The 19,255-nt window shown below is 40.9% G+C and overlaps 1 protein-coding gene across 2 annotated transcripts; it reads right to left on the bottom strand.

Moving 5' to 3' along the window:
• Positions 1-5,112: 5,112 nt before the first annotated feature.
• On the bottom strand, positions 5,113-18,215 carry LOC146469338 (TNF receptor-associated factor 3-like). Of its 2 annotated transcripts, none has more exons than XM_085123367.1 (2): positions 18,076-18,215; positions 5,113-8,358 (listed from the first exon to the last, which is right to left on the bottom strand). In XM_085123367.1, exons 1-2 carry the CDS (start codon positions 18,189-18,191, stop codon positions 6,819-6,821), a joined length of 1,656 nt encoding a protein of 551 aa, XP_084979493.1. In that variant the 5' UTR covers positions 18,192-18,215; the 3' UTR covers positions 5,113-6,818. The 2 variants fall into 2 exon arrangements, with proteins under 2 accessions (XP_084979493.1, XP_084979492.1); XM_085123366.1 differs by lacking the exon at positions 18,076-18,215 and adding an exon at positions 11,330-11,522.
• Between the last annotated feature and the right edge of the window lie 1,040 nt (positions 18,216-19,255).

The following is a 19,255-nucleotide window of genomic DNA, read 5'->3' as shown; positions in this document are numbered from 1 at the left end:
GAAAAATATTCCGTCCCAAAAAGAAAATTCTTTGTGAAATTTTGCTTGTGAAGACTCGATCAGCAAACACGTCATTGGCATTTACTTTCAACCGGCGCTGTAGTTGCATTATTGTATATATAAAAAAAAGTTATCTCGATCTCGAACCAATTATCTCGAAAAGAACTGAACTTGGTTAGGTTTTAATAGTGCCGGATCGGTGAGAGCAAAACCCGAGAGGAGGCCAAAATAAATGAAAATCACAGGAAACCCCGCGGAGACGCTTATTATGCATGCCACTCGTTTCTTGCCGGGATGTTCTTGTGCAGTAATTTTTGAACGAAATTCTACACTCGTGTTCAAAAGTAATAATACAGTCGACTCCCGATAACTCGAACCCTCGCTAACTCCCAATTTTCCTTTCCTTTCAGGTCATTTTCTACATAATTTTACCCTCGATAACTCGAACCTTTTTCAATTTCCCCGTGAAGGTTCGAGTTATCGGGAGTCGACTGTAGTTAGCCCTCAGGTTGGGCGGGGGGGGGGGGGGGGGGGCTGGTGGGGGAGCACTTTCTCGTAAGAATCCATTCTCACTCTACCTCAGAGCCTTTGGCTTGACTGCGCAAGTCATGCGCAAAAAGAAAGAGATATGGGGTCGAGAACGCAATGTAAAATAACCTGAGAACATCTGTAAGACCACAAAAATGTGGAATTTATCTTTTAAAATAGGGAAGGAAAAAAGAAAGATTTCTGTCTGTGGTAGAGTTAGGGTTATACCAGGGCCATCGGCACCTCCATAGCCAAGCGTTAGTCGAGTATTAAAACATTCCTTCCTCTCAAACCTTATTTAATATCTGTGCGCGTGTGTGGCGCCTCAGCACATTCCTTGCAAGTTGGTGGTGGTGGTGCAGGTGACCTTGAGAGCAGGGTATTCACACAGGAATGTTGATTGAAATGTCTTATGTAAAGGTGGCGGGATATTATCTCTGGGCTGTTTAGTGGGGTGACGTTTTCGACCAATGAAAATTGCCCATTGTTGTTGTTTGTATTGTAAAGGCGAAGATGAGGTTGATAAGAGATAAGTTATTAAAAAGTAAACAGGGTTCAGGTAAAAAGGGTGTATAGAGTAACAAAAAATATAGAACATAACAAATCACTTTCGTTCAGGCCAGTGAGTGATGCTGTTTGACTGCTTGTACCATTCAATTCAAATTGGGACGGGCTAAGTGCTACTCTGTAGTACCGCAGGATGTGTTTGTGTGTGTGTGTGTGTGTGTTTCTTGGGGGGGGGGGGGAGAGGGGGAGGGGGAGTCTACATCCTAGTAATAGGCTAAGAGAGATGTACGTTCGCATCGCGAAAACGTAAAGTTACCGAGTTAGAATTTGCAAAGCTAAGTCACTAAGATCGAATCATCGAAATGTTTATCATATTTGTCCTAATTATATGGGCGGCATAGCGGAGAAAGGCAACTTTTAAGTTTAAAAACTTGTTACCTACACAGTAATAAACTGTTTTGTGCAAAAACAATGCTTAGGCGGTGAGGGGAAGGGGTTTTGGTGGGAGGGGAGGGGGGGGGGGGGTTGCTCCGTTAGTTCGTCTTCTCCAAAACAAAGCATAATTTTCGGAGTTTCCTTGAAAGGATATCCGGCGTTCCACTACTTTTTGTCTTGAACGGGGAAGCATTTTCCGGGAGTTGTTCACGGTTTATCATAAATGAATGTTTATTTTTAAACCAAGAGCTGCACACTACCTGCTTTCCTCAAATCTGGGGATTAAATCATTCGCGCGTATGTGGAATTTTTGATTTTGTTGCAATTTTCCATTGTACCTGAAGAAGCCTGGTCAGATCGATGTTAACCTCGATCAAACGTAAAAAACATAAATAAGAAAACGTCCGTTATAGACAAGGAGCCCTGAAGATGACAACTTGTTTGTGAGTCAGTTAACTAAATCATTTTACGATACACTAAAACAGTTTCAGGAACCATTAAGGACGGTGTCTACTAATACACAAGTATTTTTGTTTGGTTTATGACTATGCGGGGAAAGCAGATCTTAGCAAGTGTTATTGAAATCAAAAAAGAAAATTGGGGGTAATCACGCATTTTTTTTAGAGATAATTAACCAACAATTACTCTAAAAAACAGTAAAATACAAAGAAATGTATGGTGTTTTGCTCAAAATTGAAGCTTTATTATCTCTGAAGAGTCACGCAACTAGGTGTTGTTTGTGGTGGCAACATTTATATTGCTTCAGTTACTTAATTCCTTAAGACCGCAATCACAATGAGCCTTCATGTGACCCACGGGGTCGCCTTCCAGCAGGGCTTTCGGTAGTATTTGAGAGTACCGGATCTATCCTAGCCTCCCACGCAGTCGTTCGTATTACCTCCTCCCAATACGAGTCCCCTAAAAACGACTGCGTGGGAGGCTAGGTCTGGGGAGGAGATAATACGATTCCCCTAAAAACGACTGCGTGGGAGGCTAGATCTATTTCCTGAAAAGCACCGGACGGAGATGTTCACGTCGTGGGGCGTGAAGCGAGCACCGAAGGCGCAAGCTGCTTGCTAGGGAGGTATTCGGCATGCTCCTCCGGGAAATGTTTAAATTGCCTCCTCTGAAACGTTGTTTTCGAGTTCCAGAGGCCGGAGAGGCAATTTTCTATCCCTGGATTATAACTCTGGGCCCGGTTGTTCGAAGGCCGATTAACGCTAATCCACGATTAAAAGTTAATCGAGGTTTTCATCTCGCTTGTTTAAAATGGGTGGAAAGGTCAGCGTCAAGCTAAAGGTAAAGAAAAGTCTATGTCAATACTGAAGGACAAAAATCGTTTAGAGAATCTTCATTGATTAGTAATTAAACTCTAACCAAAGTTCACGTTAATCCAAGATTAGCTTAATCGGGCTTTGAACAACTGGGCCTGGGCCCTAGTCATTTCTGGAAGCAATTAATCGATAAGAAATCCTTTTTGTTGGCCATGTTTTACATGTAAACTATATCATACGGTTGTATGGGAGATAGCGAAATGTTCTTCAATTGCATGTTAGTGGACACCGAACACTGCCAGGTAAATCTGGTGTCCTGGGACTTTGTGTTTCAAAACTCTCAAATATGAAACTTCGGTTGCCTATTCCTCAAGGTCCTCATAAGAATCAAAGCCTGAATCAGCTGAATCATCACATCAAAGTACCGGACATCTTATAGCAAGTAACCGGACTTTTCGTCCGGCCTCCGGTCTCAAATGATTCAAAACCCTGCTACCAGATTTATCTAGGTGTGGTTGAAAATCCTTGGAGAAAGGGAGCTGATTTTCTGGTGAATACCGGGTCTACACAAAACTTGAAAAAAGAATCGTTTTCTTGCTTTCAGAAATGGTTACATTTCACTCGCTTCCCTTTAGTGTTGATAATTAAAAAATATTTCTAGCGTTTACTATAATATTTTACAAGGCTAAAAAGTTAAAAACGTTTTTCGACTACTCAAGCCACTGAAAAGATGGTTGCACTGGCTGCCATCTGTGCAATTCCCAGACTTCTTGTTTACAATACTATTTTCACCGTAAAGATATTTGTCCTCGATCTTTTGTTACTGTTTTGATGTACTTTAACAATACATATGTGTATATATTTTTTTAATATTTTATAATTTTTATACATTGTACAGTTTTATATTCTCAGTTACGCTTGGTTAGGTGTCCCCTATTAGCTGAGGGCTTACCCTATGCTAGATATCATTGACACGTCAATAAAGTTCATTCATTCATTCATTCATTCATTCATTCATTCATTCATTCATTCATTCATTCATTCATTCATTCATTCATTCATTCATTCATTCATTCATTCATTCATTCATTCATTCATTCATTCATTCATTCATTCATTCATTCATTCATTCATTCAATCAAGTGAGGCTGCTTAGATTAGTCGAAAACGTTTGGTTTTTAATATTTTTTTTTTTTTACTTTTTAGCCTTGTAAAATAGTATTGCAAATTTCAAGCCAATATTATGGACAACATTTCTAGTTTTTAACGCACGCAGGCTATCTGCCCCTTGGTCTCCTAGGAATTAAAAGAAAAGTGGGCTGATCTGCTAATATTCTTGGCTTGGTTTAATTGAGGACTGATCAAGGATTTAGCTTAACGATTTCTTGAAGCTTGTAAAACATTGTCAATGTAAACATGCCTTTGCATGAGACAAATGCGATTATACATAGTTGCAGGTAAGAAATTCCTTGCTGTGTGAAAAGGTGACGCCTTCACGCCTGCGGAGTTGGCCTTCGTCCATATAGATAACGATACACCGTATTTATGTTATAACTACTTGAGTTTGTTTATAGTTTATATATATTGAAGGACCTTACAAGTGATTCAACTAAATTAGCGTGAAAAACGTGAAAGAAGTTCTTGCCCATGAAATAAAATCCTGGGGACCGGAAATAAGCAGTTGACGTGGAAACACCCCGCGCATCGCCCCCGTTATTACTTTGTATCACACGATCTGTATTCAGACTCCATCAGCGCTCTCTTTTCTTGTAACTGTCCTGAGAAATTATACGAATATCTTGTGTTTTACGCTCGAATTTCAGTTCTACTAGGAGGAGAGGAGACCGTGGAAACGATCGTGCGACTTGACATAAGCACGACAGGGCGCTGAATATAGAGTTCTTGCTTTGGGTTTGAAATAAGCGGATAAACGTTTCCGCAAATTAAGCAGAATTGTCACGTCTTTTACGTATCGACATTCCTTTCATTCACTACTGTTAAACCGGCATACACAAGATTCGCCTTTTCTTAGTACGCATGCTTTTTAGAACAAACCCGATTTTCTTTGCTGCTGACCCACAGGAACGCAGCCTCCGGGTAGGCAATTGCTCGGTGGTCGAGGGAAGTGCGTGGTAACCACGCGTGGAAAAGGAGGGAACTTCGCGACCGCCACACGCTCGCGGAGAACACCCACGAAAACTGCTTATCTTGTTGAGTGACCTGTTTTATTGAAGGGTCAAACGATTCATTTCCTGTTAACTGAGAGCTTGGATTATCTTTCCAAAGTATTTCCGGTCGATAGTGGGGGAGGATTTTCTATTAAATGACACTGCTTCCCAGGGACAAACAAAAAAGCTACGAGAACACCTTTACAGAAACGTGATTTATTCATTCTCTTTAATATCTGTTAAGTATTTCTTTGAACAAATGGCAAAACTGTCCATTCATACACAACATTAATTTTAAGAGGTTTGTTTCCATAGGTAGTTTGAAAACTCTATTCATTATTTGCCTTAGGGCGGCGTGAGGCAAAATTTTTGAGATACTGTACACTGTTTTTTTAAGCTAAAATTGTCCCACTTTGTAATAAATACCATGAGAGTGTAATTAAGCCGTGAAATATTGCTTTTATTTTAAGTTCCAAGCTTCAAGGTCGCTAAAGCTTTATTTAACAGCTTCCTGTTGATCATCCGTCGGTATAAAAAAAGGAAACTCCCTTGTCGTTCAATTTGTTTCGCATGGTGGCCAACTGGAAAACAAAATGAATGAGTAAAGAAACCACCATCTTAAAGTAACTCTTTTAATAATTATAAGTGCACAACAAATATAGAAAGCAAGTAAGCCTGGCTTTATGAGTCAGGCAATAAAGTTTGCAACGAAAAATATAACTAATTTCGCTTACCAACGCAACCGTGGCTATTCTGCCCTGTTCCAGAAAAGTTCTGTATTTTTGCATTAAGAATTTCTGTTGTTTGCCTGTATCAAGTAAAGCCTCAGTCATTCATTTGTTTATCAAAGGAACATGGACGTGCCTCGGCAATACATCGTCAAGCAGCTTGTTGATATGTCTCCGGAAGTTTTTTTTTCGACAGCATTCGCTCTGAAATAGCTGAACGTGACCCCTTTCCATTTATAACAAAAACACACTCAAAACATCTGACTACCGTGAGCCACACAAAAAGAATCTAATTCTCGACTGACAGTTGATATTTCGGCTTATTCCCTGTGTTTTTTCGGCATTCAGCTGGCATGTAAATATTTTAAGCTCAGGCCTTCAAGTCTTCGTAAAACGTTTTTGGCAACATTAACTTCTTTTTTCTTTATTACTTGATCACCATCATCTTCGTCAATTGTTTATAAAAAAAAATGTTTTAGTCCAGCTTCAGTATACAGATGAAATTTTGACTGTCTATCAGCTGGGGTCTAGCCTGAACCTAGCTCATTTTGTCTGCGCGCAGGCCATCAGGGTATAGACGGTAAAATCTTGGCCCAGATGTTCAAAGACCGATTAAGCCAATCCTGGATTAACGTGAACTTTGATTCAAGTATATTTACTAATCCGTAAGGATTCGTCCAAAAGGTTTTGTCCCTAAGTTTTGCATAAAATTTAGGCCGCAAGATAACATTTTCAGCTCGTGTACAATTTAGTAAGCAATTGCCGCGAATTGCCAAATAAGCAACATATATGTGCGGCTTAGCATAAACTGGAAAACTGATAAAAAAGCCGTCTGCAACGTGTCCACTGTCACAACGTTATTGGCTGCAATGGAAGCTTGTGACAAAGCAAGAATAAATCTTGCCGGGAGAACAGTTTCAAGACAACGTCCGGTGAATACAAGATCTCACTTTGAGGTACTTGGGACGAATGTCTTCAGGTTTGGCAGGCACGAGCCGGTGGATCTGATAGACCACGGTTTGGGCTGCCTTGTGGCTTCTCTGATTTAAGGATAACCTTCAGATCATATAGATGACTTATTAGCCTTTCTCCGCAGACGCTCTTTGGGTTTGCCACGCGATGTTTCTTGCGGTGGGCGATAGCGTGGCGAGCCGAAAGAGCGTCTGCTAAGGATGCTATTAAATCACCGTCAACCCAATACAATCTACCATTATTTTTATAAAAATCGAATCATCCCGAATATATCCTCTCGATCTTAACTGATGATGTGAGCAGAATGTTGGACATCCCGAGGCAATGTTCATCTCCGAACGCGGTCTTTGGAAACTCGAGCTGTTCGGATCCGGTCGGAAAGTCTCGGTTACGTGGGATATTCTTTCTTGATCCAATAGCTTCATGGTAATCTTTTGCTGAAAAGGCCATGACAACAGACCATCATATTCCCCACGCATTACCACAATAAACAAAGATATACATTTTCCTTTTCCCATTGGTCCATCACCGTTGAGATACGCGCGTGCGCAAAGCTTATATCCATAGCGCGAGGTGTAAAACGGCGGACTGTAAATAGAGATAGTCTTCCCGTCGACGGCTTCGCGAAACCTTCGCTGAAACTCGTCGATTTTCCATAAAAAGGTGCCATCGTGCGACGTTGTCTCCAAAATCTGAAGCTTCAGGTCTTGATCAGCCAGTTGGATTTCGTGCAAAGTCAAAGAGTGCTCCACACGATCAAGCCGATGATTATTCTGTGGGGATACTCGCTCAAAGTCTCGTGGTGCAGAACGCGCACGTGGTGCTTGGTTAATTCGCGTAACTTCCTCAGCGAGAAGCCCTAACCTTTCGTCCTGAAAATCCAAACGACGTATCATTTCCTGACTACTTTGTCTGCTTTCACTTGAGTTAGCCATGGTCTCGACGTTTTTACGAAGCTCGTCAACGCTCTTCCGCTGAGCGTCCTGATTCTCTTCCACTCTTGCGAGCTTTACCTGATGTGTTGAAAGCGTTTGCTTATTCAGCGCCAGAGCTTCATTTTGCAGGGACAGCCGAGTCTCGTAAGTTTTATTCAATTCCAGGGAGGCGTTCAACTGAAGCTGTAAATTTTGCATCTTCCCCATGATATCTTCAATGTAGTTACCAGAGAGCTTTAAATGCTCTGCTGCATTAGAACTAATATGTTCGTCTACAGACTCCCTAGGACCACGAAAATTACATCCCATAGAGCTAAAACTACACTGTACAGGAGCTTTCGGGCATAACTTCGAGTGCTCTGGTAACCTCTCTCTAAGAATTTCATTCTCATCACAACCATGAGGACATTTCACTGGAAACTTCCCACACTCTTCCAAGTGTTCTCTCATTTTAACTCCAGCAAAACCGACTTGGCAATAAGGGCAGCCCATAACCTTATACAGACACTCATTTTCGATGTGTTTTGCTAATTGATATCTCAATACCATGACATTGCAACCAAGGTTATGATAAAGGCACTTCACTTCAGAAAAAGGACATTCTTCATCGTGGTCTTTAAGCTTGGCCAGTTGACCTCTCCATGTGCACCCAAGTGATTTTCTGGGACAAAAACACTCCAAAGCAAGCAGCTCTTTCTCAGCACATTTGTCCTTAAAAACGGATCCTCTTTGTAAATGCTCCCCATCATCCGGGCATTTATGCTGATCCGGTTCCTTCTCGAAAATAGCCTCCAAGCATACGAAGCAAAACCTGCAACGGTCAGAGACACTAGAAGTTACTACGCGTGCAAACGAACCTTTGCCCCTGTTAATGGTTTGCACTTAAGTATTGCAAGTTATTGACGTTTTCTTTGAATTTGATGCTACGTTTGAGGGACCCCAACGAGATCGACATTCAACAAACGACTTAAATGTTGTCTCCGGTGTTCACAGGTTCTTTTGTGCCCTGTTAAAGACATTTATTTAAGCTATAAATACAGATTGATTTGCTCGGATGGTTAAGCTGAAAATTTAAATAGCAGAAAGTTTTAGGAACGACGTTTTATTGTTCGAATTTACCAGCTGTTGTTGGTTTAAAAAAAATGCTAGCAGACCATTCCTCGCATTTTTAACGACACATTTTCCCTTCGAAAACGAAAGAAATTAGCTTTCCAGTTACGAAATTTTGAGCTGACATTTTGCCGAAAAAAAACTGTAGACTTTCTTCACCACTAAATCCAAAGTTCATATTCCCGCGTTTCAGTTGGCACCAGTCCCGTATCGAATCCTGATTGGCTCATTGGATTGTTTACGTTTGATTTGATTGGCTACAGTAACCACCTTGTCCGCAACGTAAATGTGTATTAATTAATGATTAGTAATTTCTGTGAGTTTGATTACAAGACTAGAACAGAAAATTAAAACACAAAGACGAACCGAAAAGAAACGGAACGAAATAGAACGGCACATAACGAAACGAAACGGAATGAAACAAAAAGAAAAACAAAAAACAAAAAAACGGAACGAAATGAAACAAAATGTTACAAGACCAAAAACAAAACAAACAAAAACACAGAACAGAAGAGAAGGAAGTCTCCCATGGTTCTCAGAAACAATAGACTGCCTTGAAGCCTGGCCCCTTGGCAGGACACGAAGTGGCCGAGGGAAAAACTGGAAGCTGATTCTTGGAAGGAAATCCGTGTTTCAATTCTGTGATTGAACAAGAGCAGCTTATGGGTTAGTGACAAAGTCATACGTCCGCTTACTGCAGCTTGTCATGGTGTAAACTCAATACAAATTACAAACGTCCGGGGATTCCTGGATTGGGACAGATATGAGTGATGGGGTGATCGGTGTACCTTTTAGGGGTGGAGTTATCCTGTCACCTCTCAGGTTACAGAAGCAAAGTAGGCTTGTACCTTTTGTGCAAGTCGCCTCTACAGTAAGAGTGCTATGCCACTAAAATACGATTTTACCCGCCCCGGCCCCCAATTCCGTCAATATCCTTGCTTTGTCCGGCGATCGGAAAAGCTGTTTGTTTTTTATTTTTATTTTATTTTATTTTTTTGTCCTTTCTCATTTTATTTATTTTTTTAAAAGTATTTGTTTTAAGATGAACAAGGTAGCCTCAGAAAAAAAAAGGTGAGAATAATGAATAAAGACACCTTCAAAAAATTCACAGTCCTCAAATGGTAACTATTTTTTAGTGCTCACAAGGGCATCACGGGGCACGTGACGTAACACCACTGTGTCCGACCGTAATTCCTCTTCTTTGATACTTCTATATCCGCAGTTTTGACGTCATTTGCAGGGGTGTACTAACGTCAGTACCTAATTTTTTTTCCTGTTCTGGTTGGTGCAAATCAAGCCAAATTTAACACAAAAGATCAATTTTGCTAACTTGTTTTTGCGAGCGATTCAAATGAATTCAAGTGATACTACATTTTTTCATGAAAATGCAATCCAGCTAAACGTGTTGGAGCTTTGGTTAAAAAATTATTATCGAACTTCTAATTTACGTCAGGAGCCCATGGGCTCCTGTTTATGTAGATTGCTATTAATAATTCATTTCTGAGAACAATTGATATAAACAAGACAAAAGAAGCGTGAACGATGGCTCGTTTTATCGCACGAAACAGTCCTCGTTTTGAATCCCTAATTTCCCTTCGAAAATAAGATGTATTAACCATTCGAAAGAACGTTTTATCGCCATATCACTGAAATACGCAGATACTCTGCAGCTGACTCTGCATTAACAAACCGTAATCTTATTTGTATGCACATCTGTCGCCGGCCATGCCTTCGACTTCATCTTTGTTCATCACCAGACAGAACGTTCGGTTAAAACTGATATCCTATTTGCAATAAAGCTGAATCTCTCTTAGCAAAACAGTCGCAAGCGGACACCGTTCAGTTGACCCTAAAACATTCCGTTTGTCTCGGCACCAAGCTCCTGTATTTAGAGTTTAACCATAGTAAGCGACTGTGGACGTTGTGTGCTCCCAAGACCGGTCGCTGACGAGAGATTTTAAAAAATTTACTGATATTGCATTGAGCTTTGAACAATGTAACTTTGCTGTGATTTTATGACTCGATTTTAACCATTATAAAAGATTTTGTGCTTACGTAAGCAGAAACTTGAGCGCGAATTAAGGGAGCTAATGTTTGCGCAAGACGCTGCAACACGCCATTACACACTAACAGATCTGGACAAACATTTGTCGCTCTAAGCGATTGAAATATTATGATTCGTGCATTTCTTTCGATTTGTTATAAAAACTGAAAGTTGCTGTCAAACCTAGCTGCAACGGATATATCCTCAAAGATTTTAAGACATCGATAATCATCGGACAAAGGAATCTTGTTGGCAAAACTAGATTGTGCAAAGGCGAATATACACTAAAGTGACTCGATGATTGCCAACTTTCAGATGACGATTTTGTCTTCCACAAGTTTTACCGAGGAAGCTACAGTAGGTAATATCGATGGTCCGGGCCCCTTCATACCACTAATAGCTCTGTTCATCGTCCTGGAACATGATTCATTCCACTCATAGTTGATCAATTCAAACTACTGTATTCAAATACTTCATAATCAAGTCGCATTTCTACGCCAAGTAAAGTGGTAAAACTAAATAGAACGCTGGGAAGTCAGCGAAGAATACACCATTCTAGAATCCTACGTCGATGCATTCTGCAACTTCCGGTCTTGAGCGTAGTCAAGAGCGGAATATCAGAACTTACCTATGCCCACAAGAAGATTGCACAGGATCTTGCAAAACATTATGACATTGTATGCACTTGTACCGCTTTTCCAAGACTCCTGTGACAAACTCGATAACATTACGAGAAGAAGACATTCTCCTGGTGAAGCTTTAATACTCCTACCCCTGATGCTTCCGTGTAGAAATCGAGATCGAAAGCGAAAGTAAAAAATGCTGCGTAGGTTCGTAAAAAAAATCGAAATACTGAAGGACGGGGATTCCCCGCTTAGTCACGTGACTTTGAACGCATGCGCACAGTTACGTGCTTCGGCGGTTACCAAGCGAACAAACCATAAATTTCACATTTTAAGAGTATAGACCATAGAAAGAGTATAGACCATAGAAAACTGCCGTCGATTTGTTAATTGGTTGCCCATTTTCCTTTCTCTCCAAATAAATAACCTGCTGTACAACCAGTCACAAATAGCTGACGTAACCCGTTGGAAACGTAGTTGCTCTTGCTCTTTTAAAAGATGATATAATTTCCTCTGCAGTTGAAGGGTTAACTACCGGCGCGGTGAGTCATACTCATGTGATCCCACTTTCATTTTGTACTCATATCACGTGCTAACCTTAAAAAAATAGCAAATATTTGCTTTCGTGGTAAACAGAACTTTGGATGTCTCATGAATAACAAAAGGTTCGCAATATGTGCATGCATTTAAACCCGGTGGGCTAGAACACAATGCTATTCTAATTAGCATCGTCACGGTACCTGAATAAGAATTCAAAGGCCCTCTTCAGGCTAGGTACCCTTGCGGTCATGGTCCTGTGCCCGGGCAGTGAAAAGGAAGTTGTTCAGACTCCTTGGTGCGGAACAATCGTGGTCTCGTTCGTCAGTTTAGCGCACGCCATTTTGTTTTTTGCATCATATAGAGGCACGAGGAAAACGCGCGGGAAATGACAAAATCCTGTTCGGCAGACAAGTGTCTGTGCCCAGGGACGGTGCCCGAGTACTACATGTACCCTTGGAGCAGGCCTTGGGAGTCTTGGGGGGTAGTGGCGCTGCCCGGGCACGGTGCCCAGATTTTTGCTCGGGCACCGACAAAAACTATGCCTGTCAGACTAATGCCCGTTCACAACAACCTGGCCTGGCACCTATTCTGTACGGAGCCAAAATAATTCTAACAGCCGTTTCTTTGAGTAACTTCCAGCAAAATGCAACTTTACCCGACTCTTTTGAAGGCGGCAGGTCGCGTGTTGTTGCAAAATATTACTGTGGTGAATCTTGGCGCTACGCATGATCCGCCTCAGGGCTTGTCTTATCAGTCAAAATATTGTCTTCCTTCTTTTGTTTATTTACCAGTTGATCTTGTTTTTGGATCCACGACAGTTTTAAAGAAAATATCAGGAAGTAGGAAAAATTACGCAATCAAGCTATGTACTGGCTATTCTAGCGGCCATTCAGGGTCAAATGCACTTAACTAATCAACGATTACTTCTGGTAATGTGATACTGTGATGATCAGCTTATTGTGTCAGAAAAGCAAGCGCTACTTAACACTCGTAAGCAAGTACTACCAGTACGTTTTTTTACTTCTCAAATCATTAATAATTCATGAAGACAAAGCAAAGGAAATCGGGTGGAGTTTGCTTTGAACGTCTCAAGAATTATTCATGCCAACTTCGTTCCCAGGGTCTCTCATCTTCCCGCCCCCTGGAGCGAGAGAGAAGGGGGCGGGAAGATGAGAGACCCTGGGAACGAGGTCGTTATTCATGCATGGTTTGTTTCAAACACTCGAAAGAGTGTTTCATACGATTTCCAGATACATCGAAGTTGGTTTAAAAATCGCGGCTGAGCCCGTTTCGGCTCAACCCACTTCTCAATCGGTGTTTGGAAATCGGATGAAACGTTCTTCCTCGCATTAAGTAAACTCAGGCCTGCACGCAAGGTGTGCTTGAACTGCTTTGTGATTCTTTATGAATGCCGGGCTCACTGGAATGGGCACAAAGTGTTATCGGCTGCCGTAATCTCGGACCCAGATGTCCCACACTTGAGAGCTACGTACAATAGCTGAGCAAGATTTCAGTACAAGTACTGCTGAGATCTGGGTTGTACTCTGCCCTAAAGCGCTCAGCTTATCTGGGGATAGTAACCGCCATCACGGACCTTAAACGAAATCCATAGCGTGACTCAACATATTGGCTGGCCCAAGGAAGAATTGTTTGTCTACAGCCCGTCAATATGCAACAAATCTAGCAACCGGGCCACTGGACCCTACCGAGCTGCAACAGTCCGTGGTAGGAAATTCAGAAAGAAAAAGGCGGATGAATACGAACCCTCTTCTGTCAGAGAGGTTTGAAAAGTAATGACCGATACCTTAGAAAAAACTCACACAGATTTTCCATGCAAAAAGCAAAGAATTTTGCCGGTACGTGACAAAATTAACTCAGAGCCATTGTTTCAAAAAGCGGTGCGTTTCCGCCTGGCCATTCGCTATCCGTGATAGCTACATGTAAAACGCAGAAGTACCAACGCATTCTTGCTTTAGTAGTCTGACTTTATCACCTCTTGGCAATGATAGCTCCTAGCTGTTTTACCAGTACCCGCTTGACTTTTCCCAATCTGATTCGAAGTCCAAACTTATGTACTAGTCTAGTCCTCTCTATCTCAATTCCATAATTTGCCATAGTCGCTTGTTTCGACCAGTGAAATTTCATTTTCGTATACAAGAAAATAGTCAAAATAGAACCATATTTTCCTAGTTCATACCGAAGAATCGAGAGAGAAAGAAATCGCGTTCTTGAACTGTTCGCAGGAAAGACTTATACGTTATAAAAAGTCACTGCCTGGGCTCACAAAATTAATTTCCAAATGGTACGCCGAGCCTCTTGGTGTCATCGAAAGCGCATCGATCGATCTGCGTCCACACAAACGTCCACTCTATACCGTTTTCGCAGCGTTTGACATGTTGTGTCGTAGGTTAAACAATATGTGCATGCTCCAAGGATACGCGACTGCGATGACACAGCGGCAAAATGAGTGCGCATGCTCGTCACGCGTGAGCAATCTTACGCGGCAAAATGGGGGCATTTTTAAAATTCTCATTGTTTTCATTTCGCGGGGATAAGCCCAAATCAAAATAGATAAGGTTGCCACTTTCAGGAAAGGTTCCTTCGAACTCCTCCATCACATATCTTATTCAACAAAAACGATATTGTGGTAACAGGTGTGAATTTGGCAATTGAAGTGGAGCATTTGTAATCGATTCTCGCTCGAATCACAAACCTGCGGAGCATGCGCACTTATTTTGCCGCTGTGTCGACTGCGATATTTTCGGCATTTTTCGCCAGCGCGAGTTTGTAAACTGTAAATAACTTCGCTTTGGCCGAATCCAAAATCTTCTCGACCTTCGATATGGTGTTACTGCCCCAGCACTATGATGGGAGGTCTTGAAGGAGCCATTGCCCTTACAACAGATGTTATACTTCTATGAAAAACCAAGATAAGGTTGAATAGAGCAAGGTTAAGCTCCAAACAGGTTACGAAATTTGCTAGTAGCATCGGGAAAAGCTTGTTTTCATCCACCATGTTTGATTTCCAAAGAATGCAAAGCCTGAGTACAACTCAAATGGTGACGTCAGTGTTTTCATTTCGTTACGTTTTCGACTGTCCACACTAGTGCTGATTTGTATGCGTTTTCAAATTGATACGTTTTCGATGAAAACGCTCAGGGTTTTAGTGTGGACAGAAGGCCTAAACGCATCGAAATGTATGCGTTTTCAATCGAAAACGCATTAGTGTGGACAAGGCCTAAGCTGGCACGAAAGGTAAATTCATTGTCACGTGTTCACGTTCTTCTTAAAGTAAATGACCGCACGCTTCCTAGACACTACACTTCATGCATGCGCATACGCTCTTCACCTCTCGAGATCGTCTGAGAAACCGCCTAGGATTTCTTAAAAAACAAAGATATTTTTTGTGCAGTTTAGAAAACTAATCTAACTACTGTACAGGAGATAACTACTAATCTTCAACTTCACTAAATTTCCATACGGGATTTTGGAGCTTTTTACTCCGGCCAGGCCCGTAGTACCAGGACGAAGTCAGAAAATGGGCTTTGTCGACGTCGACACAAATCTGCAAAATTGCGCAATCAAGTGATGTAGCCTTATGGACCTCGCGAGCTTTTTCACCATGTGCTCGAGCACACAGAAGTAGCCGCCCCCCGGCATTACGGATCGATGGCAAGATAAGCTTGAGTCTTTTGCATTCTTTGTTATTTGAGTTGCCCTGCACCTTTTTTCCAAATACTGCAACACTCTTGAAACGGTCGATTGGAAAAAAACTTGAAGCCAGTGAATACCTTGAATGCCAAACTTGTCAAAGTATACTGAATGCCTGAACAAACATCGATTCGACTGAAAACAAAAATGCATTTTTCAGAATCTGAGAGACAGAATTGCTATGTGAACAAGTTAGAAGTAAATCAGGCCGTAATTATTGTTGCCCAGAATCTAGAGTAACATCTACATTTGGCAAACTTTTGTAGATGGAATATAGATGCATTTCAATAATGAGTTGGTATGCGAAGTGCACGATTTTTATTTAGAGAAGCATAGGAATGTGCTGACGGGGCGCCTAATAAGTCCAACTAGAATCTCGTCGTGGCTGCTGTACTAGCAACCACTAAATAAAAATTGTGAAAATAATATACTGTATTTATATCATAGAAAAATGGTCTTTTGTAACCAGCAAGTAAGTAAGTACAAGTACAAGTTCAAGTACAAGTTGCTCCAGACAACAGTTCCTAGAAGGAATATGCAAATACAGCTAATCCCAAATAGAGATGACGCCTGTTTATAACGCTTCCGTGAATTGATGACAGTGCTTTTCAGAAGCTGGGGTTGTGCATGGTTAAAATAACAGGACGACGAAACTAGGTGCAGAATATTCCGCTTCAAATCGAAAGCTAAGAAATTTTGGTCCACAAGAAAACTAAAAAGGTGAAGACTGAAGAGAAACCGGAGAGGTGTGATAATGAACCGCAATGAAAGAAGCAGATGCACCACGAAGCGTGATATATTTAATAGTCGAAAAAGTTCGTCGATGACTTCAGATGAACAAAATTGGCCATTATTTATTCATGTGTTCTAAAAAAGCGATGCAATTCTTTAACACTGATGTAGTTTTGCTGAAATGTGCAAAAAGTGGAGGAAGAATCGAGTGTTTTCCAACAGATGAGAAACAAGACAGCTGTATTCTGGCTGTATTTTTGTATAATTACGATCAACAAATATTAATTTATTGATACATGTATAGCAAGTTCTGTAAGCATTTAAGGGTGCATTCGATCATGGTAGTACTACGGTTCGATCACAGATGATAATTACCACAGACATAAGAGCTTTTTGTAGTTACGGGAATGCCAGATACTGAGTTCTTGAAAATCGTGTACGAACCTGAGGTGTGCATCTACGTCCTCCCAAACTTTTCTCAAACGAGAAACCTGGAGGACCTGGAGGCTATTGAATTCCGCGTTATTTTTTAGCATTCCGAAATACGGTCAATCGAACCCGACCTAAATCAATTATGATAACCTTTTGTAAACCGATCATAAATAAAAACATCCCCAAAAACGAGTTTTGAAAAGCAGAGTGGCAAATGGAGAGTAATTTGAATACTTTTGACGCGACACCATTTGTATTAATTTCGACGGGATTGACAACTGAACCAAGGACGAAACGAGTAACATCTATGTTTATATTCAGTTCATATTTATCAGCGTTTGAGTCCAAGTATTAAGACTGCCGTGAAAAGCAACCTCAGTTACGTGCTTACACGAGTTTGCCGCACACGACTGGGAAAAGAAAATGGAGAACACAAATTTAATACGAGACCACATGCACAGGTGAGGGAAATCACACAGCCGTCAGCAAGCTAAACGTAAATGGGGAGGGCAGCTTTTTGATGAAGTCGCGGAAACGAAAAAAAGAAGACAAGGAAACGAAAAAAAAAGTCGAAAATAGATGTGATCCTAACTCCCGAACATCACGGAAAAAAAATTGGTTGCCGATATAAAAAGATGTCGGGTATTAAAAATAATTATTACAAAAAGGCGAGGGTCTAATATCTAAATAAGTGTATGCCCCTTTCAGTCTGGTCACACAGTGTTTTAGAGTTCACTAAAGCGTAATACAAGATGGCCATTTATAATTCGCCGCTTCGCCCATTTTGCATTCATTCGTCGATCTAAATCGATCCAGAAAAATATATTCTCGATCCTATCTATCTCTGCAAGTAGAAGAAGTCGAATGTTGGACTCGAAACCTGGCCACAGTTCGGTTTATAATCTTCACGGCGGAAGACACAAGAGCGAATATTCCATTATTCGACCGATCATGAATAGGAAGGCTAATAGAATAGCTAAAAATAAAATACAACTGCTGAATAATTAAGGACGATTTTTCTCAGCTTTAGTATCAAAGGAAGTTGCAAACCTTTCCCTTTTTAGTTAGAGTTTGTTTCGATCTTCTTAGCTAATCATTAAATAATAATTTCACTATCTGACTGATCATGATCATAAAAGCAAGACTTCATATTCGTTCGTTGAAGTCGTGCTTTTTCAAAACAAAGAAGTACGAGTAGTGATGATGCAAGAAGAGATGGGTAGAAAATTGACAACCGAGAAAGCATTTCAGCCACGTATGTCTTGGACTTTTCACTGATTGAACTTCCTGCATAGCATAGTCCATTGATTTTCCTAACTTGAACTTCAGAACTTACCTATGACCGCAAGATGATTGCACAGGATCTTGTAAAACATTATGACATTGTATACACTTGTACCGTTTATCCAAGTCTCCTGCGACATACTCGACAACATTACGAGAATAAGACATTTCATTTTTTTCTCAGAGATTAACTTGAAGTATATAACATGCAAACGTCTTCAGTGGAATTTGAACGGAAGTCAGTAGTTCAAGTACGTCGGCGCGTCTTCAGCCAATAAACGGCTTTGAAGTTTCGGGGAATCCCCGAATTATAACCAGCCATGCGCGGTGCTGCTGACGTAATCGAATCGTTCCGTTCTTCGATGAAATTTGAAGGGTTTATACTCCCACGCGACATTTAGTCACTGTTCCTAAAGTCACGTACTCAGTTTCGCCACGCTTCATATAATCATGTGGTTGCTATTGACAAGACTGTTGGCGAATCTTTGAAGCTTTCTCATGTTTTGTGTAATATTCGACACATTCGTTATTCCCAAGCGACAACTTCGTGTTAAAGAGGCACTTAGTTACGGAGATTCAGTTGCTGTATTTTGATCAAAGCTACTCAAACATCTAGTATAGAACCTTTTCTCTAACATAACATTCCTGGTAGAGCACCGGGAGGAAAATATTAAATGACTTCTCCAATCAGTTTTAGCAATTTCTCCAAAATACGAAAAAACTGACCAATTTTTTCACCTTGAGTTGTAATCCATTTTGATCCAAGCCATCCGCAGCAACAGATGACAAATATCAGATTGTGTATACTGACTATACTCGTAGGGTAATTGTTAACAATACTGAAACATTATTTTAACCTTTTCATCGAAAAAATATGGTTTTTTTTTTCACTATTCAAAGGCACAGTAAAAATTGGTGACAGTATCCTTTTAAAGTTAGCCTCCCACTGACGCGATCGTTTTCAGGGAATCATGAGTCCCCTATAAACGACTGCGTGTGGGGCTACTTTAAGGTCTTCAGACACCTTGGTATAGTTTGATAGCCAGCTCTATAAGCTTTAATTTGATATAGGGGTTTAGGTATCTACAGTTTAAACTGGACGCGCTACATCGCTTAAACGCGAGACAGCTCTGAAGGTATAGGGTAACCTTAAATTAAGACCGGGTTATTTCAAAGACAAGCAGTTCGCCATACTGGTTACGATTATGTGCATACAAGTCCGCGAGAAGATT

Source organism: Pavona decussata, unplaced genomic scaffold (genome assembly GCF_977016875.1).
Source record: "Pavona decussata unplaced genomic scaffold, jaPavDecu1.1 SCAFFOLD_124, whole genome shotgun sequence".
Lineage (NCBI taxonomy): Eukaryota > Metazoa > Cnidaria > Anthozoa > Scleractinia > Agariciidae > Pavona > Pavona decussata.
The sequence above is the reverse complement of the archived record's forward strand: the minus strand, read 5'-3'. Positions and strand labels throughout refer to the sequence as shown.